This window comes from Zingiber officinale, chromosome 9B (genome assembly GCF_018446385.1).
Source record: "Zingiber officinale cultivar Zhangliang chromosome 9B, Zo_v1.1, whole genome shotgun sequence".
Lineage (NCBI taxonomy): Eukaryota > Viridiplantae > Streptophyta > Magnoliopsida > Zingiberales > Zingiberaceae > Zingiber > Zingiber officinale.
The window spans coordinates 16013746-16035724 of NC_056003.1; the positions used below are offsets into that span (position 1 = coordinate 16013746).

At 41.8% G+C, this 21979-nt stretch overlaps 1 protein-coding gene across 3 annotated transcripts; it reads right to left on the minus strand.

Moving 5' to 3' along the window:
• Window positions 1–14910: 14910 nt before the first annotated feature.
• On the minus strand, window positions 14911–21898 carry LOC122024136 (polyadenylate-binding protein-interacting protein 11-like). Of its 3 annotated transcripts, XR_006123342.1 has the most exons (11): window positions 21327–21897; window positions 21139–21249; window positions 19367–19411; window positions 19218–19290; window positions 19009–19121; window positions 18858–18917; window positions 17903–17950; window positions 17742–17810; window positions 16188–16249; window positions 15251–15487; window positions 14911–15077 (listed from the first exon to the last, which is right to left on the minus strand). XR_006123342.1 is itself a non-coding variant. In XM_042582692.1 (10 exons), the coding sequence occupies exons 1-10, from the start codon at window positions 21792–21794 to the stop codon at window positions 15430–15432; spliced, it is 1107 nt and encodes a 368-aa protein (XP_042438626.1). In that variant the 5' UTR covers window positions 21795–21897; the 3' UTR covers window positions 15155–15429. The 3 variants fall into 3 exon arrangements, 2 of the variants coding, with proteins under 2 accessions (XP_042438626.1, XP_042438627.1); XM_042582692.1 differs by lacking the exon at window positions 14911–15077 and having other exon boundaries at window positions 15155–15487; XM_042582693.1 differs by lacking the exons at window positions 14911–15077; window positions 16188–16249 and having other exon boundaries at window positions 15155–15487; window positions 21327–21898.
• Window positions 21899–21979: the final 81 nt, after the last annotated feature.

Genomic DNA, 21979 nt, shown 5'->3' on the forward strand with positions numbered 1-21979 from the left:
GTAGGTTTGATGGTATATGGCTTCTTTCTATTTCCACCAAAGGTTTGGGTCAGATTGTTAGTGTCCTAAATGTTTTCTTTGGTTCCTATTGCTTTAGAAATGTCGGACTGCTTTGCAAGGTGTGGGTTTAGTTTTGGTAATGTTGTTGGAATTGCCATGGATTTAGTATTAAGGCAAATTTGATGTGTCCTACTACTTTGAATAATTATAGATCTTGGGTGGAGGCAATTTGATGTGGTTCATGCCTCAGAGAGGGTTAGGAACGTCAGGACAAACTGGAGGTTGAGGTTTTGGTTGTGAGGTGTGATTAGTTTTGGTGGTTGTTTTTATTTTCTGTGCTTTGGGATGACTTCAGTTTGCTGGACCAAATGGAATTAATGGTTGAAGTGTGATTAGTTTTTGTTCCTTGCATTAGTTTTAACTTACTGGATAACTGGGGATGTTGCCTTGGTTGTGTTGTATCTTGCTCCCTGTGTAAGTTTGGATGTCGGTGGGAAAGAAAGTGTTGCTCTGGGTGAGTGTGAGGGTGCTTTCGCTCCTTGAGTTAGTGTTGGTTGGCTGGGCAGATTTGTTTATTTTGGTTTCGATGTTGGTTCTATTTTGGGCATGCTAGTCTCAGATTTCTGGATGGATTTAGATGAATCGAGGTTCGTAGTTGGATTGGGTTTTTTTCCCTAATTAGGTTGGGTTTGGTTGTAGTTAGATATTGTTTATGGAATTAGCTAAATTGTATATCACATGATTTGCAGGACTCTGATTTAGGGCAAGCAGCACAACGTGGATTTATTCTGATACGATCGATAAGTAAAGGCGGGTACTTCTTCCTTTGATTCTCTAGTTCTACGAACTTAGTGCATGAGCAATTTTGGATAAGAATTGCTTTACCTTGACTCCACTCGAAAATTTTCCTATGCTTGATACTTCCACTCAAAACCTTTGAGTTACTCGTTTTTATATTTATACAGTCTCTTGTTGTTGTCCATGATCAGTAGCAGATATTAAATATCATATTTGTATTCTTTAACTGTTGTTTATTTATGTACTATATTGAGCATGCTGGCTTCATGTAGCATACCTGTTTCTGCTATATATATATATATATGATGACTGTTGCATTGTTCGCATCATGTCATTGCATGCATGCCGCATCCTCGGCCACTCGTGAGAGTGGTAGCTGGAGTTGATGCCGCTTGTCCTGTCGTGCCGCACTCGGCCACTCGTGTGAGTGGTAGCTGGAGTACGAGCAGCAGGGACCCCGTCGCAGATGTAGCTAGTTAGCTACTATGCAACTGTCCCCTCGGCCACTCGTGTGAGTGGTAGTTGGTGTAAAATACCGGAAAATAGGCAAATATTAATAAGGGAATTTTCCGGAATTTTTGGAAATTTTTTCGGGAATTTTTCGGAGCTCGTACGGACGAGTTGACGGGGATAAAAATGGGATCCGGAAAAGCCTGTTTAGGCTACCCCATTTAAATGAGGAAAAGTTTGCTTTTTCTTTTATTTCTTTCTTTATTTGTTTTTTTTATTTCCTCCGTTTTTCTCTTTGTCGCCGTTTCTTCCTTGCCGAGCCACTCCCGCAAGCCCGACTTCTCCCCCCGTGCCTTAACCGGCCGCACGGGCGGTTTCTCCTCCCCGAGAGCACAAAACCCTCGGCCACTTCTTATTCTTGCTTCTTCTCGCCACTGCCGAAGCTTCCTCTTCTTCCTTGACTCTGAATTGGCGCCGACTCCTCCTCCTCTTTGGGCTTGCGACACCGCCGGCGAACCATCTCCTTTCTTCTTACCGCCGGCCAAAGCCAAGCAGTGCTGATCAAGCCGCCGACCTCCTCTGTGCCGCGACGCTACTGCTTCCTCTTCTTCGAGCCTGATCTCTGCCCACCGACGCTGAGTTGTGCCCTAGTCGCCACTGCCGCCTTCTACTGTTGATCCTCTGCCCTATTTGTAAGCCGAGGCTTTTGAATTGGGTCTTCTTCTTCCTTTTCCTCCCTGTTCAAGACTGCTCCTTCTCAGCCCTAGCCGACGCCACTACTGCTTGTTGGAGGGGAAGGGTTAGCCGACCATCAGGTTCTGCCGAGCCCTAGAATTTCCACTGTCGGGTTCTTTCTTCATCTATCGCAGCAACCAATTCAGCTTTGGGTAAGATTGATCTATATAAGAGTTAAATTGAGTATATGGCATGAAGGTCAATTGTTGCTTACTGCACAATTTCGGCAGTGGGTTTCCCGGATCGCGTGCAATAGTAGAGTGCTGCTGGTCGGATACAAGAATCGCTAAAGAGGAAGCGATTGACACCAATTTGGGTAAGACATGGTTGATATCAAATTTGGTAGGGATTGGAGTTGTGTTTGTGAATATGGGTGCATTGATCATTAGGTTTGTGTAGATTTATTTGGTTATCTAGATTTGGATCTTATAATTGTTTATGGGTAATGGATCCTTGATGTAGATTGGTTTGGTTTAAAATGGAACGAGGGTTAAGACAATTAACCCTAGTCAATTGTTAGATTTAATTTAGGGTTAAATAATTTATTTAGCTATTTATAAGCATTTAGCTAAATAATCGTATATGTATTGGTGACACAGGACTGTGACGCGAGACGAGTATCTCGGAGTCAGATTTGGACTTTTCTTATCGGAGGCGGGTACTTTTGACTTATTGTCTTTGATATGCTTAGTAATTAAATTAACAAGATGCATTAATTGTGTTTCTTACTTGTTTCGGTTAATCACTGCCCAATACATGCTACCTGTTGATTGATTGTTTGTTTACATCTTGTATGGATATATATACCTGATTCCACATGCTCATGGGTAGTGATATAACCATATTTTACCATGTCAGGACCTAGGTTTTATACCTTATATGATCAGATACCTTGATATGATTCATTCGCTTTGGTGCACATTATGATATGTCCAGAGATTGGTTTAGTATATTACCATGTTTAGTGACATGCACCATTCGCATGATTGCATGCTGAGTGATTGATTGCTCCTTTATTGTTGAGCACTTTGCGGTTTTCATTGATTGCTCGTTGTGGCCTTCGTGGGTAGCGGGACCTGCGTAGTAAGCGTCGTTTAGCTCTTCCTGCTCCGTTGGTCCGTTCGTGGGTAGTGTGTGTGTAGCGTTAGAGATCCCTCCCGTCGCGTGTCAGGGAGTTGAGGCATTCGCTCCCCATTTATGATTTGGGGTAGAATGATGTGTACTCACAGCATCCGTCCACTCGATCACTCGTGAGTAGTGTTCTTTGAGTCTGCGGTTGTCATGACCTACCCTCGGTCCCAGCTGTTGTTGTGAGTCGGTGGTGGCGTCGGGGGTGACCGTGCATTAGCGTCATATCGTGTCATTTATTGTTGTGTTTGTGTTTGTTGCACTTATATCCTGCACGTTGCTTGGATACCTTGATTGACATACATCTTGTCCCTCTGACTGTTTGTCCTTTCTTCAGGTCCTGGTTAGTACAGATTCTCTCCTGTCTTCTTCGGTTTGTAGTTACCTTTATCTTTATCAGGAGACTGTACGCATGATTAGTGCTAGGTGTTATTTCTTTACTTTGCATATCAATTGTGCCTGCTGAGTGTTGGACTCACCCGGCCTCCATTGTTGATATTTTCAGGTTGATGCTGTCAGGAGAGAGTTCCAGTTGCTGGTCCCTGCAGACCTCGAGGATGTGATTGGCTTTTCATTTGGTTTCTTTTTCTGTTCTAGACTATTTGGACTTGTTATGTTCTGGATTTATTTACTTATGGACATGGTATAGATTTTATTATATCGATGGATTTGGATTTGGTTTTTATTCTACTACATGCTTGCCTGGACGACAGAAGAGGTAAGAAAAATCGGATTTGGGCTTTACGAGTGTAGTTGAGTAGGGTTGTTTTCGAGTCAGAGTATTACTATGTTGTGACAGCCAGAGGCTGAATACATATATAAACTGCGTGGTGATTGATTTTATTTACTGTTGTTATTCCAGCCGCCTGTGGCTGAGGTATTTGTGAGATGTAGAAAAGTTTCAGATTGTCCACCGTACAGGGGAGATGCTGCCAAAATTTTCTCGGACAGGGACTCCTCTGGGGGCGTGACAGCTGGAGTGGTGTACAGTCTGTCACTGACCCGGCCTCTCGACTATACAGGGGTTATGGTGCAGAGAGGTGGGCGGGAGTGACCATCCGTGCATACGCTGTTATTATATTTGCTTGGGCTGCTGTTGTTTATATATGCTGTTATTGCTAACTTACTACTGTCGGTTACATACGCTGTTATTGCTTGTATATACCTTGCTTGTTGTCTCTGTAGTTATGAGTAGTACTGTAGCAGATTAGTACCAGTTCTGTCTTACTATACCTAGCCTAGGATATGGTTTCAGGTATGAGTGCTTATTTTGGTCCTTTTGTAGTATCTGCTATTTCTTTTATGAGACTGTATACTCTTGGCTCGCTTTCTACTTATATGTTATGTTCATGCACTATCTCTCTCCTTAGCCGCTGAGTTCCAATACTCACCACCCCGCAAAATGGTTTTCTTTCGCCAGGTAACAGGTAGATGAGTCATGGATGCTTGGAGAGTCCCAGCTGCCAGTCCCACGACGCACTCGAGGATAGTTTCTTTTTTTTCTTTTTTTTTTTTTGGTTTTGGTTGCTAACGCTATTTATGTTTTGGTTTTGTGAACTTGGTATTGTATGCTTCGATATGGATTTTGGAGTCTAGTCTGGTGGTTGCAGGCAATTTAGTCAGTGACTTTGTCGGTTATACATTTGTTTTCTTTTTGTGATTTTCGCTGCGTTTACATCCTGCCGTGTAGGCTGAGTATTTATCGTTCTGTCTTTCGCTGTGTGTGTGTTTCGATTTTGTTCCAGCCGTTTAGGCTGATGGTTATATATGGTGGTTATGTGTTATTTCATTTTGTCCAGCCGGGTAGGCTGAGTATATTAAACTGCGTGTTATGTTGTTTCTATTTGTGCATATATTCCAACCGAGTGTGGCTGATGTATATTTTGTATGTAGTAATGTTTCAGATTGTCACCCGTGCAGGGGAGATCTTGTGAAATTTCTTACGGGGCCCCCACAACATGCTCGGGAGCTTGTCGACCCAGCTACCTCCGATGTGGTCGAGCCGAGCGCGAAGGATTCGAAGAATCTCCCGATTGGCGAACTCCACTTGCTCGTTGCTCTAGGGATAGGCCACGGAGGTGAAGGTTTGTTGAATACCGTAGCCCTCGCACCATTACCTGAGCATCTGACCGGTGAACTGTCTCCCATTGTCTGATATGAGCTTACGCGGAATACCGAACCGGCATATGATGTGTTGCCAGATAAACTTCACGACCATCTGCTCGGTTATCCTTCCAAGCGGCTCGGCCTCCACCCACTTCGAGAAATAGTCCACCACAACTAGCAGAAATTTTCGCTGACCGATCGCCATGGGGAACGACCAGACAATGTCTATGCTCCATTGGTCGAACGGACAAAACACTATGGACGTCTTCATCTTCTCGGTCGGCCAATGCGAGAGGTTATGATATTCTTGGCAGGACAGGCAGGTGACCACTGTCCGAGCGACATCCTCTTGGAGAATCGGCCAAAAGTATCCGGCCAGAAGTATTTTCCTAATGAGCCGTCCGCTCGGATGTCCTCCGCGGGATCCTTGATGCACCTCTCGCAAGATATATTCAGCATCCTCCGATCCGAGCATTTGAGTAGAAGCCTGGAAAAGGCTTTTTTATATAATTGATCCCCGATCAGGGTGAACCGTCCGGCTCTTTTCCTCAGCAAGCGAGCTTCATCCTGATTAGAAGGTGCGGCTCTTGACCGTAGGAACTCTGTTATAGCCATCCTCTAGTCGTTCGGGAAGGTGACCCCTTCCATTCAATCAATGTGTGCGACCAAAGATACTTGCTCGATCAGCTGTGCTATGTCGATCGACGATAACACACTAACTAGTTTGGCCAGCTCATCTGCAGCCTGATTCTCCGATCGGGGGATCTTCTGTATAATGACCTCCCGGAAGTTGGCTCTCAGTTTTTTGAAGGCTTTCGCATAAAGCTTGAGTCGGGCATTGCTTATCTCGAACGTCCCAGACAGCTACTGAGCGACCAACTGGGAGCCCGAGTGGATGAGGACTTTGACAGCTCCCACATGTGAGCGACCTATAGTCCGGCAATCAGTGCCTCAAACTCAGCTTCATTATTGGTGGCTTTGTAGTCCAGCCGAACGGACAATTACATCCGGTCTTCTTGTGGTGAGATGAGCACTATCCCGATGTCGCTTCCCTACTGAGTGGACAAACCATCCATGTATATCCAAACGGCTTCTGGTTCTGGATTCTGTACATCGATGATGAAATATGCCAAGGATTGTGCTTTGATGGCTGTTCGGGGGTTGATACTGGATGTCGAACTCACTGAGCTCCGTCGTCCACTTGATCAGCCGTCCGGATGCCTCAGGATTGAGGAGGACTCTCCCCAGGGTATTGTTGGTCATTACAATTATTGAGTGTGCGAGGAAGTACGAGCGAAGTCTCCGAGCGGCGAGCATTAATGCATAAGCCAACTTTTCGAGACCAGTGTAGCGGGACTCTGCATCTTTTAATATATAGCTCAAAAAGTACACAGGTTGTTCTTCGCCATTCTACCTAACTAAAGCCGAGTCAACCGCGTGCTCGATAGACGACAAGTAGATCCGCAGTGGCTCGCCGACACATGGCTTAGCTAGAACGGGCAAGGAGTTGAGGTACTCTTTGAGCTCTTCGAATGCCCGATAGCTGTTATCCGACCAGTCAAGCGCTGCACTTCCCTCAGGTTTCTTGGAGGCGGCATATCTTGTAAGGCTTTCACCTTGCTGGGATTTGCTTCGATACCCTGCTCGGTCACTATGTAACCCAGGAAACACCCTCCTTTTGCTTCGAACAGACACTTCAGGGGATTAGTTTAACTCCATACCTTCTTAGCGTTCAGAAAGTCTCCTCTATGTCTTCAAAGAGATCGGCCGCTCGGACGGATTTGATGAGAATGTCGTCCACGTATACTTCCAAATTTCGCCCGATCTGCTCCTTGAACACTTTGTTCATCAAGCGTTGGTAAGTGGCTCCCGCGTTCTTTAGTCCGAACGGCATCACATTATAGCAGTAGGTGCCGTCGGCCGTAACGAAGCTTACTTTTTCTTGATCTTCCCGGGCGAGCGGCACCTGATGATATCCTTGATAAGCGTCGAGCATGCATATCAACTCGCAGTCGGCCGTAGAGTCCACCAGTTGATCGATCCGGGGCAGGGGATAAAAATCCTTTGGGCATGCCTTGTTAAGATCACGGAAATCGATGCACACTCTCCACTTATTGCCGGGCTTGGAGACAAGCACCACGTTCGCCAACCAGCTCGGGAATTGGACCTCACGTATGTGGCCGACCTCCAGGAGTTTCTCCACCTCCGCTCGGATGATGGCATTCTGTTCGGCGCTGAAATCCCTCTTTCTCTGCTTCAACGGCCGAGCATCCGGTCGGACATGGAGCTCATGCTGCGCTATACTTGGTGAAATTCCAGGCAGCTCATGCGTCGCCCAGACGAAGACATCATGGTTTCTCTGGAGGCATTGGATCACTTCCTCCTTCTGGTTCGCCTCCAGATCGGACGCGATGAATGTCGTGGCCTCCGATCGGGTCGGGTGAATTTGCACTTCCTCTTTTTCTTCATAAATCAAAGAGGGTGGCCTTTTAGTGATAGCGTTCACCTCGATCCGGGGCGTCTTCCGAGCGGCATTGGCTTCTGCTCGGACCGTCTCGACGTAACATCGCCGAGCTGCCAGTTGATCCCCTCGTACTTTTCCCACTTTGTCCTCGACGGGGAACTTGATCTTTTGGTGGAAGGTGGAAACGACCGCTCGGAATTCACTGAGAGCTGGTCGCCCCAATATGACGTTGTATGCCGACGGAGAATCCACCACGACGAAGTTTGCGGTTCGCGTCACTCCTCTCCCAGCGATATGGCCAGCCGGATCTGTCCGACCGGCTGAACTTCATTGCCCGTAAACCCGTAAAGGGGGGTTGTCATGGGCAGCAGCTCTGCTCGATCAATTTGCAGTTGCTCGAATGCCTTTTTGAATATGATATTGACCGAGCTTCCTGTGTCAATAAAAACGCGATAAATAGTATAATTGGCTATTACCGCTTTGATGAGAAGAGCGTCGTCGTGGGGGACTTCAACTCCTTCCAAGTCCCTGGGCCCGAAACTGATTTCGGGTCCACTTGCCCGTTCCTGGCTGCAGCCGACCGCATGGATCTGGAGTTGCCGGACGCTCGCCTTCCTTGCTCGGTTAGAGTCACCTCCGGTCGGCCCGCCGACAATAATGTTGATCTCGCCTCAGGAAGTATTACTTTTATTTTCTTCTTCCCGAGCGGACGGTCGGGGCCGTTCTCTAGACATCCGGAGATTCTCCCGCCTCGGAGAGCGATGCCGCTCAGGAGTCTGTTGTTGTCGCCTGTCAACTTGCGCCCGATCGGCTTCACGAGGCCTCTGTCGCCTGTCGGCTGATGGCGATCGACGACCGCCACTCCGGGGAACGGGCTGAGCGATCAAGGGAAGACTTCGACAATCTCTTGTGTTGTGCGTATCCGTCCGGTGGAAGGAACAGAACATTAGGGTCCATTTCTTCTTTGACGTGGGCCGAGCGGCAGCTACCTCTTGCACGTGGGACATAGCATGGGGGGAGCGGATTGCTTCGGCCCTCGGTCCTCTAGGTGGCTGATGAGCGGCGTGCTACTTTCGCTCGGCAGGGGGAGCCCGCTCGGTTGGAGTTTCTTTTTTCCGGGCCGCTTAGGCTTCTTCCACGTTGATGTATTCGTTGGCCCGGTGTAGCATGTGGTCGTAGTCTCGGGGCGGTTTCCGAATGAGTGATTGGAAGAAATCCCCATCCACGAGGCCTTGTGTGAAGGTATTCATCATGGTCTCCGAGGTGGCCGTTGGAATATCCATGACCACTTTGTTGAACCGCTGGATGTAGGCTCGGAGCGATTCACGGGCTTCCTGTTTGATGGCAAACAGACTAACACTGGTTTTTTGATAGCGCCGACTGCTTGCGAAGTGGTGGAGGAAAGCCGTTCGGAAGTCTTTGAAACTTGAGATAGATCCGTCCGGCAGTCTCCGAAACCACCGTTGAGCCGATCCAGAGAGGGTGGTGAGGAAAACCCGACACTTCACCCCATCTGTGTATTGATGCAGGGTTGCCGTGTTATCAAACTTACCCAAATGATCATCAGGATCGGTGGTTCCATTGTATTCGCCGATCGTCGAAGGCACATAGTGCTTGGGCAGAGGGTCTCGTATAATAGCCTCTAAAAATTGGCGATTGATCCGCTCGGGCGATGCGTCCGTTCGGGGGGCTTTCCCTTTTTTGTCGTCTCGTCTTGGCATTTCATCCGAAGAAGATCCCCGATCTCGATTAGTTGCTGCGGCTTCAGGGGTGTAGAATAGGGCCCGATGGAATGCAACTGTGGCCTGCGGTGCTTCCGCTCGGCCGCCTGATGCTGATGTCGCTGCTGCTCCGCCCGCTCGGCTTGTGACTTTTGTCTCTGTTCCATGAGCTTGGCGGCTCTTGTCTCGATCAAAGCATCGAGCTCCTCTGTGGAGAGCATCACCGAGTGCGATCGTCCAGCTTCATCCATTGTTTCCGATCGGATGCAGGAGCGTTCCCATAGACGGCGCCAAATTGATCCTGTCTGAATCGCTGAATCAACGGATGTTGGGCACGTGGTGCTCTCCTTGTCGCTGACGTAGATCTTCGGCCGATCGGACGGCGCTCCGGTGGACCTACAAAGAAGTCGGGCCGGGAGGGGGTTCCCGGCGACGACCCTCCGACGCTCAAGTCAAGCGAAGCTCAACAAGAAAGTGGCTCCAAGAATCGTAGAATGCATACCTCTGGTGAAGTGCAAAGCTCCTTATATAGAGCTGGGAAGGAGCTCAGGCACACATACCTATGCAAATACGTGTCTTTAGCCCATACCTCAGTAAGGGCCTGTCAGCAAGCTTACCTGCCACCATACTGCCACAGTCCACGCACGTCTTCGATGGGATAGCGGAACCCCTGGTCGTAAGATTTGGAGTATGGCCGAATTATAGAGCATGCCCGCTGTCAGAAGATGTCCCTTGTCCTTTTCTCCTTACTCCCTGCCTGGGGTCCGACCGGCCAGCATTCGCCTTACGTCCGGCCGGTCATATATAGTGGTCTACTTGGGAGATTCTTGATAACGTGTTCTGTGGAGACTGTTAGTAGTATGCTATCTTATATCTTTGGCCGAGCGTGACACCCGTTCGGCCTTGCGATCCTGTTCAATGAGCGTCGGAACCCCGACTCCTGCCGGGGCGCCTTTTGCCATCAGTCAGACACCGGTCGGCCGACCGGGCGGTCAGTCCACCCTTCTCCGGTCGGCCACTTGGCCCTTTGACTTCCACGTGACGTTGACTCCCCAGAACGGGGGTCCCCTGTTCTTACCGCCGGATCACATACGATTGACAACGTAATAATGCATAATATAGGTACGAAACGCAAATTAATCGAGGAGAATTCTTCTATGTTATAGTATAGACGTTTAGGACATATATTCAAACAACGCTTAGAAAGATTAATGTCACATGGAATTCTCGATTACCTTGACATATCAGACTTTGATGTTTGCATAGAGTGTATTAAGGGGAAGACTACTAACAAAAATAATAAGGGGGCTAGCCATTATAGTGATATTTTGGAGCTAATACATACGCATATATATTTGTGGACCATTTCCTAAGGCATCTTAGAATGGACACACATATTTTATTAGCTTCATAGATGACTGTTCCAGATTTGACTATCTGTACCTTATCCATGAGAAATCGTAATATTTGGATATGCTCAAAATTTTCAAAGCCAAAGTTGAACTTCATCTAGGTAAGAAAATTAAAGTTGTCCAATCCGACCATTGAGATAAATATTACGGTCGATATGATGAATCAAGTGAACAACGTCCAGGACCTTTTGCAAATTACCTTGCTGAGTGTGGAATTGTGCCTCAGTATACCATGTCTGATACACCCAGTAATAATGGTGTAGCTGAGCGTCACAATCGAACTCTAAAAGACATGGTAAGAAGTATGATGACTTTCACTTCTCTAGCAGAATCCTTGTGGGGTGAAACACTTAAGACTGCAGTTTACCTACTCAATAGAGTACCTAGTAGTAACTAAAACCTCATTCGAGATGTGGGCGGGTAAGAAGCCTAGAATTAGACACTTACATGTCTGGGGTGTCCAGCTGAAACTAGGTCTTACAAGCCTAATGAAAGGAAACTGGACTCAAAGAACAGTTAGCTATAATTTTGTAGGATACTCTGAGAAGTCAAGAGGGTATAAATTTTATGATCCCTCTATCCTTATTCGAAACGAGAAATGCCAAGTTTTTTTAGGATAGAGGGAGTAATAAAATCAGGGAAATGTCTTTTAAGGAAAACATTGGTGATCCTCCTGTAGTTACTACTAGTGCGATCAGTAGCGGTATGGTAACCGCACATTATGGGTATCACATATCTAGTGAGCGTAGTGAACTAAGATATTCTCATGACATCTCCAATGCAATTGGGGGAACCTACCACTAAAATTGAAGTATTGTCTCATATTGATGAGCAAATACCTCAATCACCTCAAGCACAAGTGCCTTTAAGGTGATCCACAAGGGAACGGAGAACCACGAATTCTCGTGATTATATTTATCTCTAAGCGTATGATTTTGACATAGGGTTGGAGAGTGATCTTACATCTTTATAAGAAGTCGAATAGTGTTCTAACCCTAAAAGGTGGGTTAACACCATGCAAGAAGAGTTGAAGTCTATGGCGGACAATGACGTTTGGGAACTTGTCAAATTGCCTGAAGGAAAGAAGCCCGTTGGCTGTAAATGGATATTTAAAATCAAGCGGGATTCAAGGGGCAATGTCGAAAAGTATAAACCTCGTCTTGTTGCCAAAGGATTCACTCAGAAAGAAGACATTGATTATAAGGAGACTTTCTCCCCTGTGTCGATGAAAGACTCCCTTAGGGTAATCATGACACTTGTAGCTCATTATGATTTAGAGCTACATCAAATGGACATAAAAACTGCATTTCTTAATGTAGACATGGATGAGTTTATATATATGGTGTAACTAGAGAACTTTGAGTCTAAGGACTTAAAGCACCTAGTATCTAAATTAAAGAAGTCCATTTATGCTTTAAAGCAGGCGTCCCGACAGTGGTACCGGAAATTTGATCAAGTGGTTACCTCATTTGGATTTAAAGATAACCTCGTTGATCAGTGCACATATGTCAAGTTCAGTGGGAGCAAGTTTGTTATATTTGTTTTGTATGTGTATGATATATTGCTTGCGAGCAATAATAAGGATTTGCTTCAAATTAAGTTATTTCTATCTGGTAATTTTGAAATGAAAGATCTTGGTGAAGCATCTTTTGTTTTAAGCATATAGATCTATCGTGATCATTCAAGAGACATTCTTGGACTTTCACAACATGCCTATATTGAAAAGGTACTTATAAGGTATGGTATGCAGAATTGTACACCCGATGACACACCTATGTCAAGAGGTGACAAGTTCAGCTTGCAGCAGTGTCCACAGCTTAAACTTGAAATAAAGAAGATGGAGCAATTCCCATATACATCAGTAGTGGAAAGTCTCATATATGCACAAGTTTGTACTCGACCAGACATAACATTTATAGTGGGGATGTTAGGCAGATATATTAGTAACCTAGGACCGTCACACTGGAAAGCGATAAAAGAGAATGATGCAGTATTTACAGGGAACTAAAGGACATATACTCACGTATCGGAGATAAGATCATCTGGAGGTGATTGAATATTCAAACTCTGATTTTGCTGGATGCTTGAATAGCAGAAAATCTACTTCGGGTTATATTTTCATGTTTGCTGAAGAGGCTATATCTTGGAAGAGCGTCAATCAGACGCTAGTAACCACTTCTACTATGGAGGCGGAGTTAATAGCATGTTATGAAGCATCCAATTACGAGATTTGGATGCTGAACTTCATTACAACATTACAGATTGTTGATGATATTGATAGGCCACTGAGGATCTACTGTGATAATAAAGTCATAGAACTTTATGCCAAGAACAACCGTAGTTCGTCGAAGTCTAAACACATCGACATCAAGTTTCTAACGGTTAAAGAAAAAGTTCAGAGTTGTCAGATTATGGTAGAGCACATCAGAACATATTTCATGTTGGCCGATCTACTCACCAACAGCTTGGTGCCTAAGGTGTTTCATGCGTATGTTGTGGATATGAGAGTTCTTCTTATGGAAGAAAAACTCATCTAGTAGGAGTCTGTATTTATTTTTATTGCTCTATGTTGATTAATAAAGATAAACATTTGTTTTGATTATTGTACGTACTTAAAGTTCAAAACATTAATGAGAATTTATATGCTTGTTTGACACTTTGACTGTGATATCATCATTTACTATTGCTGTTTAGCATTTGATATTTGTAAATATGATAAAAATTTCTTTTGGAATCATAAAGTTGATCACAATTTGCTATTGCAGTTTAGCATAAAATATTTTGCAAATATGATCTGACCTTTTTTGAGGTCATCTTAGGACCAGTTAAAAATTGTCATTGATTGATCACATTTCATGTAATTTCCACTCCACACATCCACATCTTATCTATGTCATTAATGACATTGGTATTGTGATTACTGTTGGGGCTTGTTACGATCATATACAGTAGCTATGACCTCTTTAGTTCAATACCAATGAAGTTAATGGACCATATTGTTTACAAGGGTATTTTGTGGCAATAAAGTTTGATATCAACTAAAGTTTTACTTGTATTTCACATACAACTCATATATAACTCAAGTAGGAGATTGTTGGAATTAATTATCCCTATTAGGTGGATTTATTTGTAAGTTGCACACGTGAATACAATCCGAACCCTTTAAAATGATTTAACTTATGCCTAGTGGGTTTCGGGTAATTGGATGTGGATCTCATATGTATAGAACATATAGTCCTGCATCTATTATCATCTATTTGCTGATAATAGATGTTCAGTATATATATGGACTTATAGTCTGACATCTATTATTATCGATGGACTAATAATAAACGTTCACTATATATAGGGTTGGTTCCGAAGAGCTTAGGGAATAATCTTGACATAGTTTCTTGTTCCCATTGACAAAAGGTTTTACAACGACATCATCCCTTAAGTCCTTTGGAAGACTTTCATTTTTACTGCATCTTCTTCCATAAAGATTAAACCGATGACACTAAAAATAAAGATATGACTCTTCAATCTAATTTACACGACTTAAATTTTTACCAGAACTATTATTATTTGTTAAGTCATCATAATTTATCTATTCTGTATTTAATCCTGAGATAGATGGATGACAATACTATAAAGTGAAAATATTCACCTTTTACCGAATAGTTTGTGAAGGTTAGTAAATTGGTAAGTTTATAACCGATCCTGAATGCATGCAACTTTTTTATTATTGTATCATATGCTGGGGTGCCGCCGTGCCAGTTGGCAATGTTCTTTGTTTTTTCTTTTTTTTTTTAATAAAAATGTCTTATTTTGTTTTATGTAAAAAAGTTTTCTCAGTGTGTTTCCAAATAATTGTATGTAGTACAAGTTAGTTTGTAAATTAAATTATAATACATTTTAAAGTTAACAAATATATTTTTCTGCTTCAAAAAGTTTGAAATGTCTCAAAATTTAAAATAAGAAAAATTTAAGGTTTTCAAATGTACAAATTACATTTTTTTCTATATACAACCAATTACGAAAACTTTTTTTGGGGGTAAAATGCTAAAAAAAACAAAAAGGAGCATTTTGATTTAATTCATTACTTTTGACCCGTAGCTATTGAAAGTTCAAATGCCTCTAAATCATATTTTTCAGAATTGGCTATTAAAGGCTTAATACAATGCTCTATTTTTAAATTTTCCGTTCGGGCTTGACATCCACAATGACTTCTTCTGCTGCAGTCGACTTGAACTTCTTTCGACAGATCAGTACTCAGAATCAAGACTAAAGAGCAGGTAGCAACACCAAGATGCATAGTTTTCATCAGTGTCAAAAAAAAAAAAAAAAAAAAAACAGACGTCTCAATCTCCAACGAGATTTAACTTGTATATGGTGGGGATAAAACTAATAAAAACAGTCTGAAAAAAAAAGAAAAAATTATAGAGCTGACCACTTACATTGCACGTGAGAAATTTCGACAAGGTTGCATCATATAAAAATTCCAAAGCCCCATGTGCAATAAGTGTCTCTTCTTCGTAAGAAAGAAATAAACTTTAGAGCCAGAATGTATCATAAATTTCATGTGTGCGCATCTATTGTAGTATTGCTATGGAATGTTTCTTCAACCCACAAAGATTCAATGCAGGGGCGGGCGAGAAGAACGAGGGCGCACAGGAGTCTTGGAAGGGCTCACCCTGCAAGATCAACAGTTGGCTTAGTTTAGGATGGTTGTTTCAACTGATTGAAGAAATTAAGTCACTGAAAAATGATATTGGATAAGAGTAGGCTTATATACCTCGAAACCAATAAACCCAACTGAACTAAAGTGATTCAAATAGAAAATTTTATATTATAAGTTTAATGGTTTAATTTTGATTTTCAAGAATGGGCATTATTGGTTTTGGTTTGATCAGATACAAACGGTTAAAAAAAAACAAACAATTAAGGTTTTATAAGATGTGTGTGTATATATCATTAAGTTAATATGATAATTAGTATGATTTTGATTGGTATTACAATATTTTTCAGTCTTATTGAGGTTCTATAATATCTATATGTGTGTGTATATAAGTTAGTATGCTAATAATTATAATTTTTTATTTCTGTTTACTTGTTATATTCACTAATTAACATAAATCTTAACTTTCAACAGAAGTTATTAGTGTCCTCAATTTGCTTGGAATATATATATATATATATATATATAAACTTTTGTTAGCCTAAACATCCGTTCGGTATACACTCCGTAGGCTAACAAACATCTCTCTCTCTCTCTAACTAAAACGAAATGGTTCAATTTCAAATTGAATTTTAAAACATGAAATATTTCAATTTGGTTTCTATTTCTCACATTAAACCGATAAACTGAATATGGATACATATATAAAAATGTACCTGATTGGCAAGGATCCTAAGACAACTCCACTACAGCTCAAAGCATTAGTTGCGCACTCAGCCTGGAGAAAGAGTTTCAAGCAACAAGATTCAAGTTTTGACACTAGCATTTCATAATCAAAGTGAAAAAAAAGGACACGGTGCATGAAATTCCCACCAATGTGGGGTCCCAAGGATGGGTGTACTCAGCCTTATCTTGTATTGCAAGAGGCTATGATGTCTAGGTCTATTTCATAATCAAAGTGAATGAGATAAAAAAAAACAAAGTTCAAAATTTTGTTATGTCTCATTCTGTGATTGAATATTCAAGCAGTTGAAGAGCAGCCTAAAAAAGCAAGTTCGGGCGAATATTCAACGTATTAAAGCAGTTGATAAGATAGTGGGAGCACCGGCATGAAATAATACAATAACATTGTAACAGTGTAGCATTGGGGCACATTTGCAAGAGTTTGATGCCATGCTAAGGGGATAGATCTAGCATGAAAGAAATGCCCTTCGTGCAATTTCACATGAAGACTCCCCTAATAGCCACATCAGCCAGCCTGGATTAAAGCCACCAAATCATGCAGTTGTAGACGGAACCTTCATCGACTTAATGGTAACAACATGGCAGTTTTTAACTCAAATAAAATGAGTCCACACGCTTGTCAGGCCATCATTTTGTTGAATTAAGGGTGTTAGTGGTTGGGTCTAAAATAACAAGAATTTCATAACTCTCCAGGCCATTTTGGCAAACTTCAAACTCTGGGAAGCATTTTGAAAAAGTAAAAAAAATCATATGCAGTAAAATAAAATTCCCTATTTTTTAATTCTCACATACTCTCATGATTTCTTCCTTTTCTTCAATCTAAGCAATGATGTAAATGACGGTAAGTGGTGGCGGGGTGGTGAGACCTACCACCTTGGCTGCTTAGGAGGTTACTTTTTTTTACTATTTTTATATATAATATTATAAATAATCATTATTTTTTATAATATTACTTTTAATAAAATATATTAATTTAAAATTAAATATTTAATCTATATATATATATATATATATATATATATATAAATTAATGGAATAATTTTATTAGACTTTAATTAAGGTTATTTAAATTATTTCAATCGTAGCTAGGAGTTGATTAAAATTATTAACCTAAAGTTATTTAATTAAAATATAACTTACAACTTATCCACGTACCCTATTTTTGCCAAGCGACGAGTTGACGCGTCGTCGTGATCACGTGAAGCATCCAAATACATCGCCAAGCTTGGCAAAGCGTCCGATGGGCCCGGGCGAAGCCCCGAGCCTAGGAGACGCATCATGGCCCATTGCCGAGCTTGAGTGACGCTTGCTTACAAGGAGGTGAGTTACCGCCTAAAGCACTGCCTTAGGCAAAGACAATGCGGTTGATGCCTGCCGCCTAAGCGGTGCGTAGGCAACCACCTCGGCCGCCATTTAGAACACTAGATCTAAGTTTATATTTGTATTTGATAAATTGCTTGTCCAAATACATGAAAATCAAGGAAAGGGCATCATATAGTCTAACCAGTCAAACAAGTAATACTAACCCTTACAAACTCAACAAAAGCGATCCGAGTAGAATGATTTTGGTCTCCGAGAAGCCTTAGCCGGTAAACCTGAAGCATAAGAATCATGATTTGTATTGGAAATTATTCTAACCAGAAATGCTTTCAAAGAGTGAAAATGACTATGAACAGAGGAAACAAACCTCTCCACATAAAAACTCAAAGAAAAGTCTAATTTCTGCTTGAGAAACCTGAAAATATAATACCGTAAGAACAAGGAACGCATTGAGGCACATGATGCTCAGACAAAAGAAACCAAGAAAACAAAGCCGGGAAGAAAAATCTTTCTCAATGGGCATGATTTAGAACAAATAGGCGGTGCTGCAATTTTCTTTTTAGGGCAACAGAAGGGAAATTAACCACCCTTATGTATATATATTAAAAATGAATATTTACATGTTTACATTTTTTTTGTACATGGAGTGCGCTCTTTTCCTATGTATATTACACTTATGGTTTGTTAGCATTAAATATGGAACTTACATTTAGGTCCATATGTCTTACCAATTGGCATACAATAGTTAAAAGCGATTGGAGGGATTACATATGAATTTATGTAACTTTTTGCTATATTCTCCATGATGGAAAGATAGGAGTTTTCAATGCAATGGAGATGGTTGTTCTTCAACATATAAGGGAGAAATAAAAGGTGGAGAAATCAAGTACAAGAGATACAAAAAAAAAGTGAAAATAAACTGCAATTTTTATGTTCAAGAGGCACCTAAAATTGTAGTGACTGACAACAGAGAAGCTAGTGATCAACACATAGCTAATGCAATTGTAACGGAAACAATACTGCAGTGCAGAAATATTATAACTATTCAAGTATCAGGTTTGAGTTTGGCATTGTTTAGTGAAAAACTGAAGTCTAGACCATAATGAAATATTTATCCATATATCAGACCAAAGTTCTTTGTTTGTCAAAGTAATGGACAAATTGTCGTTTCCAACTTAATGTTCACAGCTTAACTAACCCAAGGAGAATGAAATACCTAAACAACAACTATTTAAAATTAACTAATTTGTAAACTATAAAAGAAGTTGTACTAAACTGCTATGAGAATGATGGATTGACCAACATCAGAATGTATCACCTACCTTCTTGTCAATATTTGTGCAGTATACAGTCCTTGAACACATCTCGCGTTCATCATCCGACTAAAACCAGAGGAAAGCTAAGCAATCAAATATAAAACAATTGCAATACACAAGATGCATGAGATGATATTGATGAACTGATTTCTCATACGCTTGGCAAAAATGTAGGGTTCACAGGCGCAATTGCAGTCTTTGAAGGAAGCACCCTAAGAGGGTAAGACCCAAGCATGGCTCCTGACAGATTTAAAGCAGCTCTTGCACTCTCTGGATTTGCATAATCACAAATAACGAAAAGAACATGAAGTATCAAATCAATTTAGTTGCAGAATAAGATGTAAAATACACTGAACCATAACTTACCATCATCCTCAAATTCTATGAAAGCAAACCGAAGAATAGTTTTTGGGTCCCCACACATTCGACAGTCAACAACCTGAAAGATTAAATGATCTTACATTTTATACATATTAATCAAATTGAAGTGGCTAGAAAAGCATTAATTTATTTACATGCCCACAGCGGTTGAAAAGTATTGCAAGCTCTTCTTCAGTAACCTACATATCCGAGGCACAAAAGTTTTAGCTATTTTAGCCACGTTTTAAATTGCAAGTGGAAGGTTTGTACAATCTGACATTAAACTACATATGATGAAGTGACAGAATAAGCTAAAAAACTCTTAATCGACAATGCAAAAATCCATCAACTATGAAACAACATTAGCTCAATTTAAATATTCTAAAACATGTTTCTTAGTGTAATTCTTATGCATTTCTAAAATATCAAAATAAGAGTAAATCAAAACCTACATGGACAAGAAACTCTAAGCATGATATCCACCATGACCAGAACTGCATGATATCACACATTATCAAAGGCATGCTTGCTTAAGTTCACTCCTCCTGTGAATGCATTAGGAGATTTACAAACCCCTAAAAAAACTATGGATAAAATATTAAATCAATAGAACAAAAGAATGAGTGAAATAAAAGATTGTGGATCCTAGATTCCTAGTTGTAGATTCATTTTTGCCAATGTTGCAATCTTAGTAGCTTCCCTGTTATTCATCTGAAAATGTATACATCTTTTGACGATTATGTTAGTCTACATTCTATGGATATGTCGGCCCTTAAAAAATGCAAAATGCAAAATAAAAAAAAAAACAAAGTAAAAAAAAAAAAAAAAAAAATGCAAGGAATCAATAGTCTTTCTTCTTTATAAGGTTGTAATGATAGATATAGGAAAAAAAAGATTTTCTAGTCATGGCTCGAAGGTATAGCTCTACTTCTTTCTTATGATTTTATGATTTTAGATGAAGGAACTTCATTGTTGATTATTAAGCAGCCATTACCACCTGGGTCATCCTCCACATTTAAAATTCCTATTTACATTCAAAGCATCAAACAAATCTGGCTAAAAAAAAATTGAATTGGTCAGAAGTTATGCATCCAAGGACCCCATGACAAGCCCTTAAAGCCCTAACATGTAACACTTCTGTAAATTGAGAAGAATGGTATGCCTATATTGTTGGTTTTCGAGATCCTAGAGCCACAGACACTTAGCAAGATGCCTTGCTGAATCTCAATCTATCTAAAATTTGAAACAATTTCTTGAAGCTAGTTTATCATAAAACGGTCATGTAGGTATATGGACAACACATGTTTGAAGACAATGTAGCATCCAAATATCTTTCAACCAAGTTTTGTAACCAAAATTTAGAAAAATCTAGATCTACTGAATCTCTTCCAGTGCATGACTTCCACGGTTCCACCCTTTACAGATTACCCAACATTGCATGCCCATTTCATCCCATCTTGTGCTCCTGTGACTAAGGACATTTGGTGAAATAATAATCCGTTTCTTCAAAATCTACAGTTAAATATTCGCTCAAAAATTGCACTTGCATGAGCCAATATCTATGGGCGCACAACCCCATTTGACTCAGCTTGCTTAGATAAATTCAATCCCTGCAGGACTCTATGAAACCTGCAATAATCAAAAGCCATCCTTCCAAAAATGTGACAGCAGCACAACAGCAAAAAGGAAGAGGATACAAAAAGTATAAAACACATCCTAGTTCACCAATAACATTTTCCGAGGACTCTATGAAACCTGTAATAATCAAAAGCCATCCTTCCAAAAATGTGACAGCAGCACAACAGCAAAAAGGAAGAGGATACAAAAAGTATAAAACACATCCTAGTTCACCAATAACATTTTCCGAGAGATAAATTGCCACCCCGGAGCCAAAATTGAAAAGAAGAATGTCTCAAAGCCTCTTCACCTGACGATCTACATCTGCAACGTATACAGTCCTTCTGATCACCTCATCTCTCTGTGCCAGACTCGTCCGGCTATTCATCCGACGATTCCCCTGACCGTATCCGTTTTTGTTCTAATCGAACAAATTAAGCCTAATAAGAAATTAACAAAGAGAGTAAAAGAATAAAATAACAGAGGAGAAGACCATACCCTCCTTCCACTGCCTCCATCGAAGCCACCATTTCCCAAAGCAAGGGTCGCCCCAAATCCACCCCCATAAAATCCGCCACCAAAACCAACGCCAAGACCTCCGTAGGGTGCGGCCAGTCCACCTCCGGCGATTGAAGGCGGAACGAACTCCGCCGCCATCGGATTCAGCTTCGACAGGAGCTCCTCCAGATCCCTCATCTCCTGCTCCGACCCCTGGGGTCGCTGCGACGCTGCGGCCGGCCCCGGACTGGAGACGCGGTGCAGCTGCTGATCCTTGAGGTGGAAGCCATTAGGATTGGGGTGAGGGAGGAAGGTGGGAAGAGAATCGCCGACGGCGACGACTGTAGCGCTGGAGGCGAGATCCACGGACTTATTGGAGTCGGGCGCTTCCTTGCGGTCGAGATCGCCGGTGGCTGACGCCGAATAGGCGGCCAGATCAACGCCGTTTGCGGTCTCGGAGACGACCATGGACAGGTGGTGAGCAGACCAATTCGTAGAAACTCTCTCTCTCTCTCGGAGTCGTCGGCGGCTGCTTCGGTTGAACTATGAATCGTATTTAACTCGACGGATGTCAGCATCGATGCCATCGAATAATCCTCTCCGTCTGGACAAAATGGGGCTATTTTCGCCACTGATTTTTTTTAAGAATTAAC

Bases quoted from the DNA above. Each gene is read 5' to 3' on its own strand.
- LOC122024136 (XM_042582692.1), bottom strand. From the start codon at position 21,794: ATGGTCGTCTCCGAGACCGCAAACGGCGTTGATCTGGCCGCCTATTCG. The intron at 19,412-21,138 runs GTGAAGAGGCTT...TCGGATATGTAG, and splicing joins TTGCAGATGTAGATCGTCAG to GTTACTGAAGAAGAGCTTGC. The intron at 17,811-17,902 runs GTTTGTTTCCTC...CTTATGCTTCAG, and splicing joins TTGAGTTTTTATGTGGAGAG to GTTTACCGGCTAAGGCTTCT.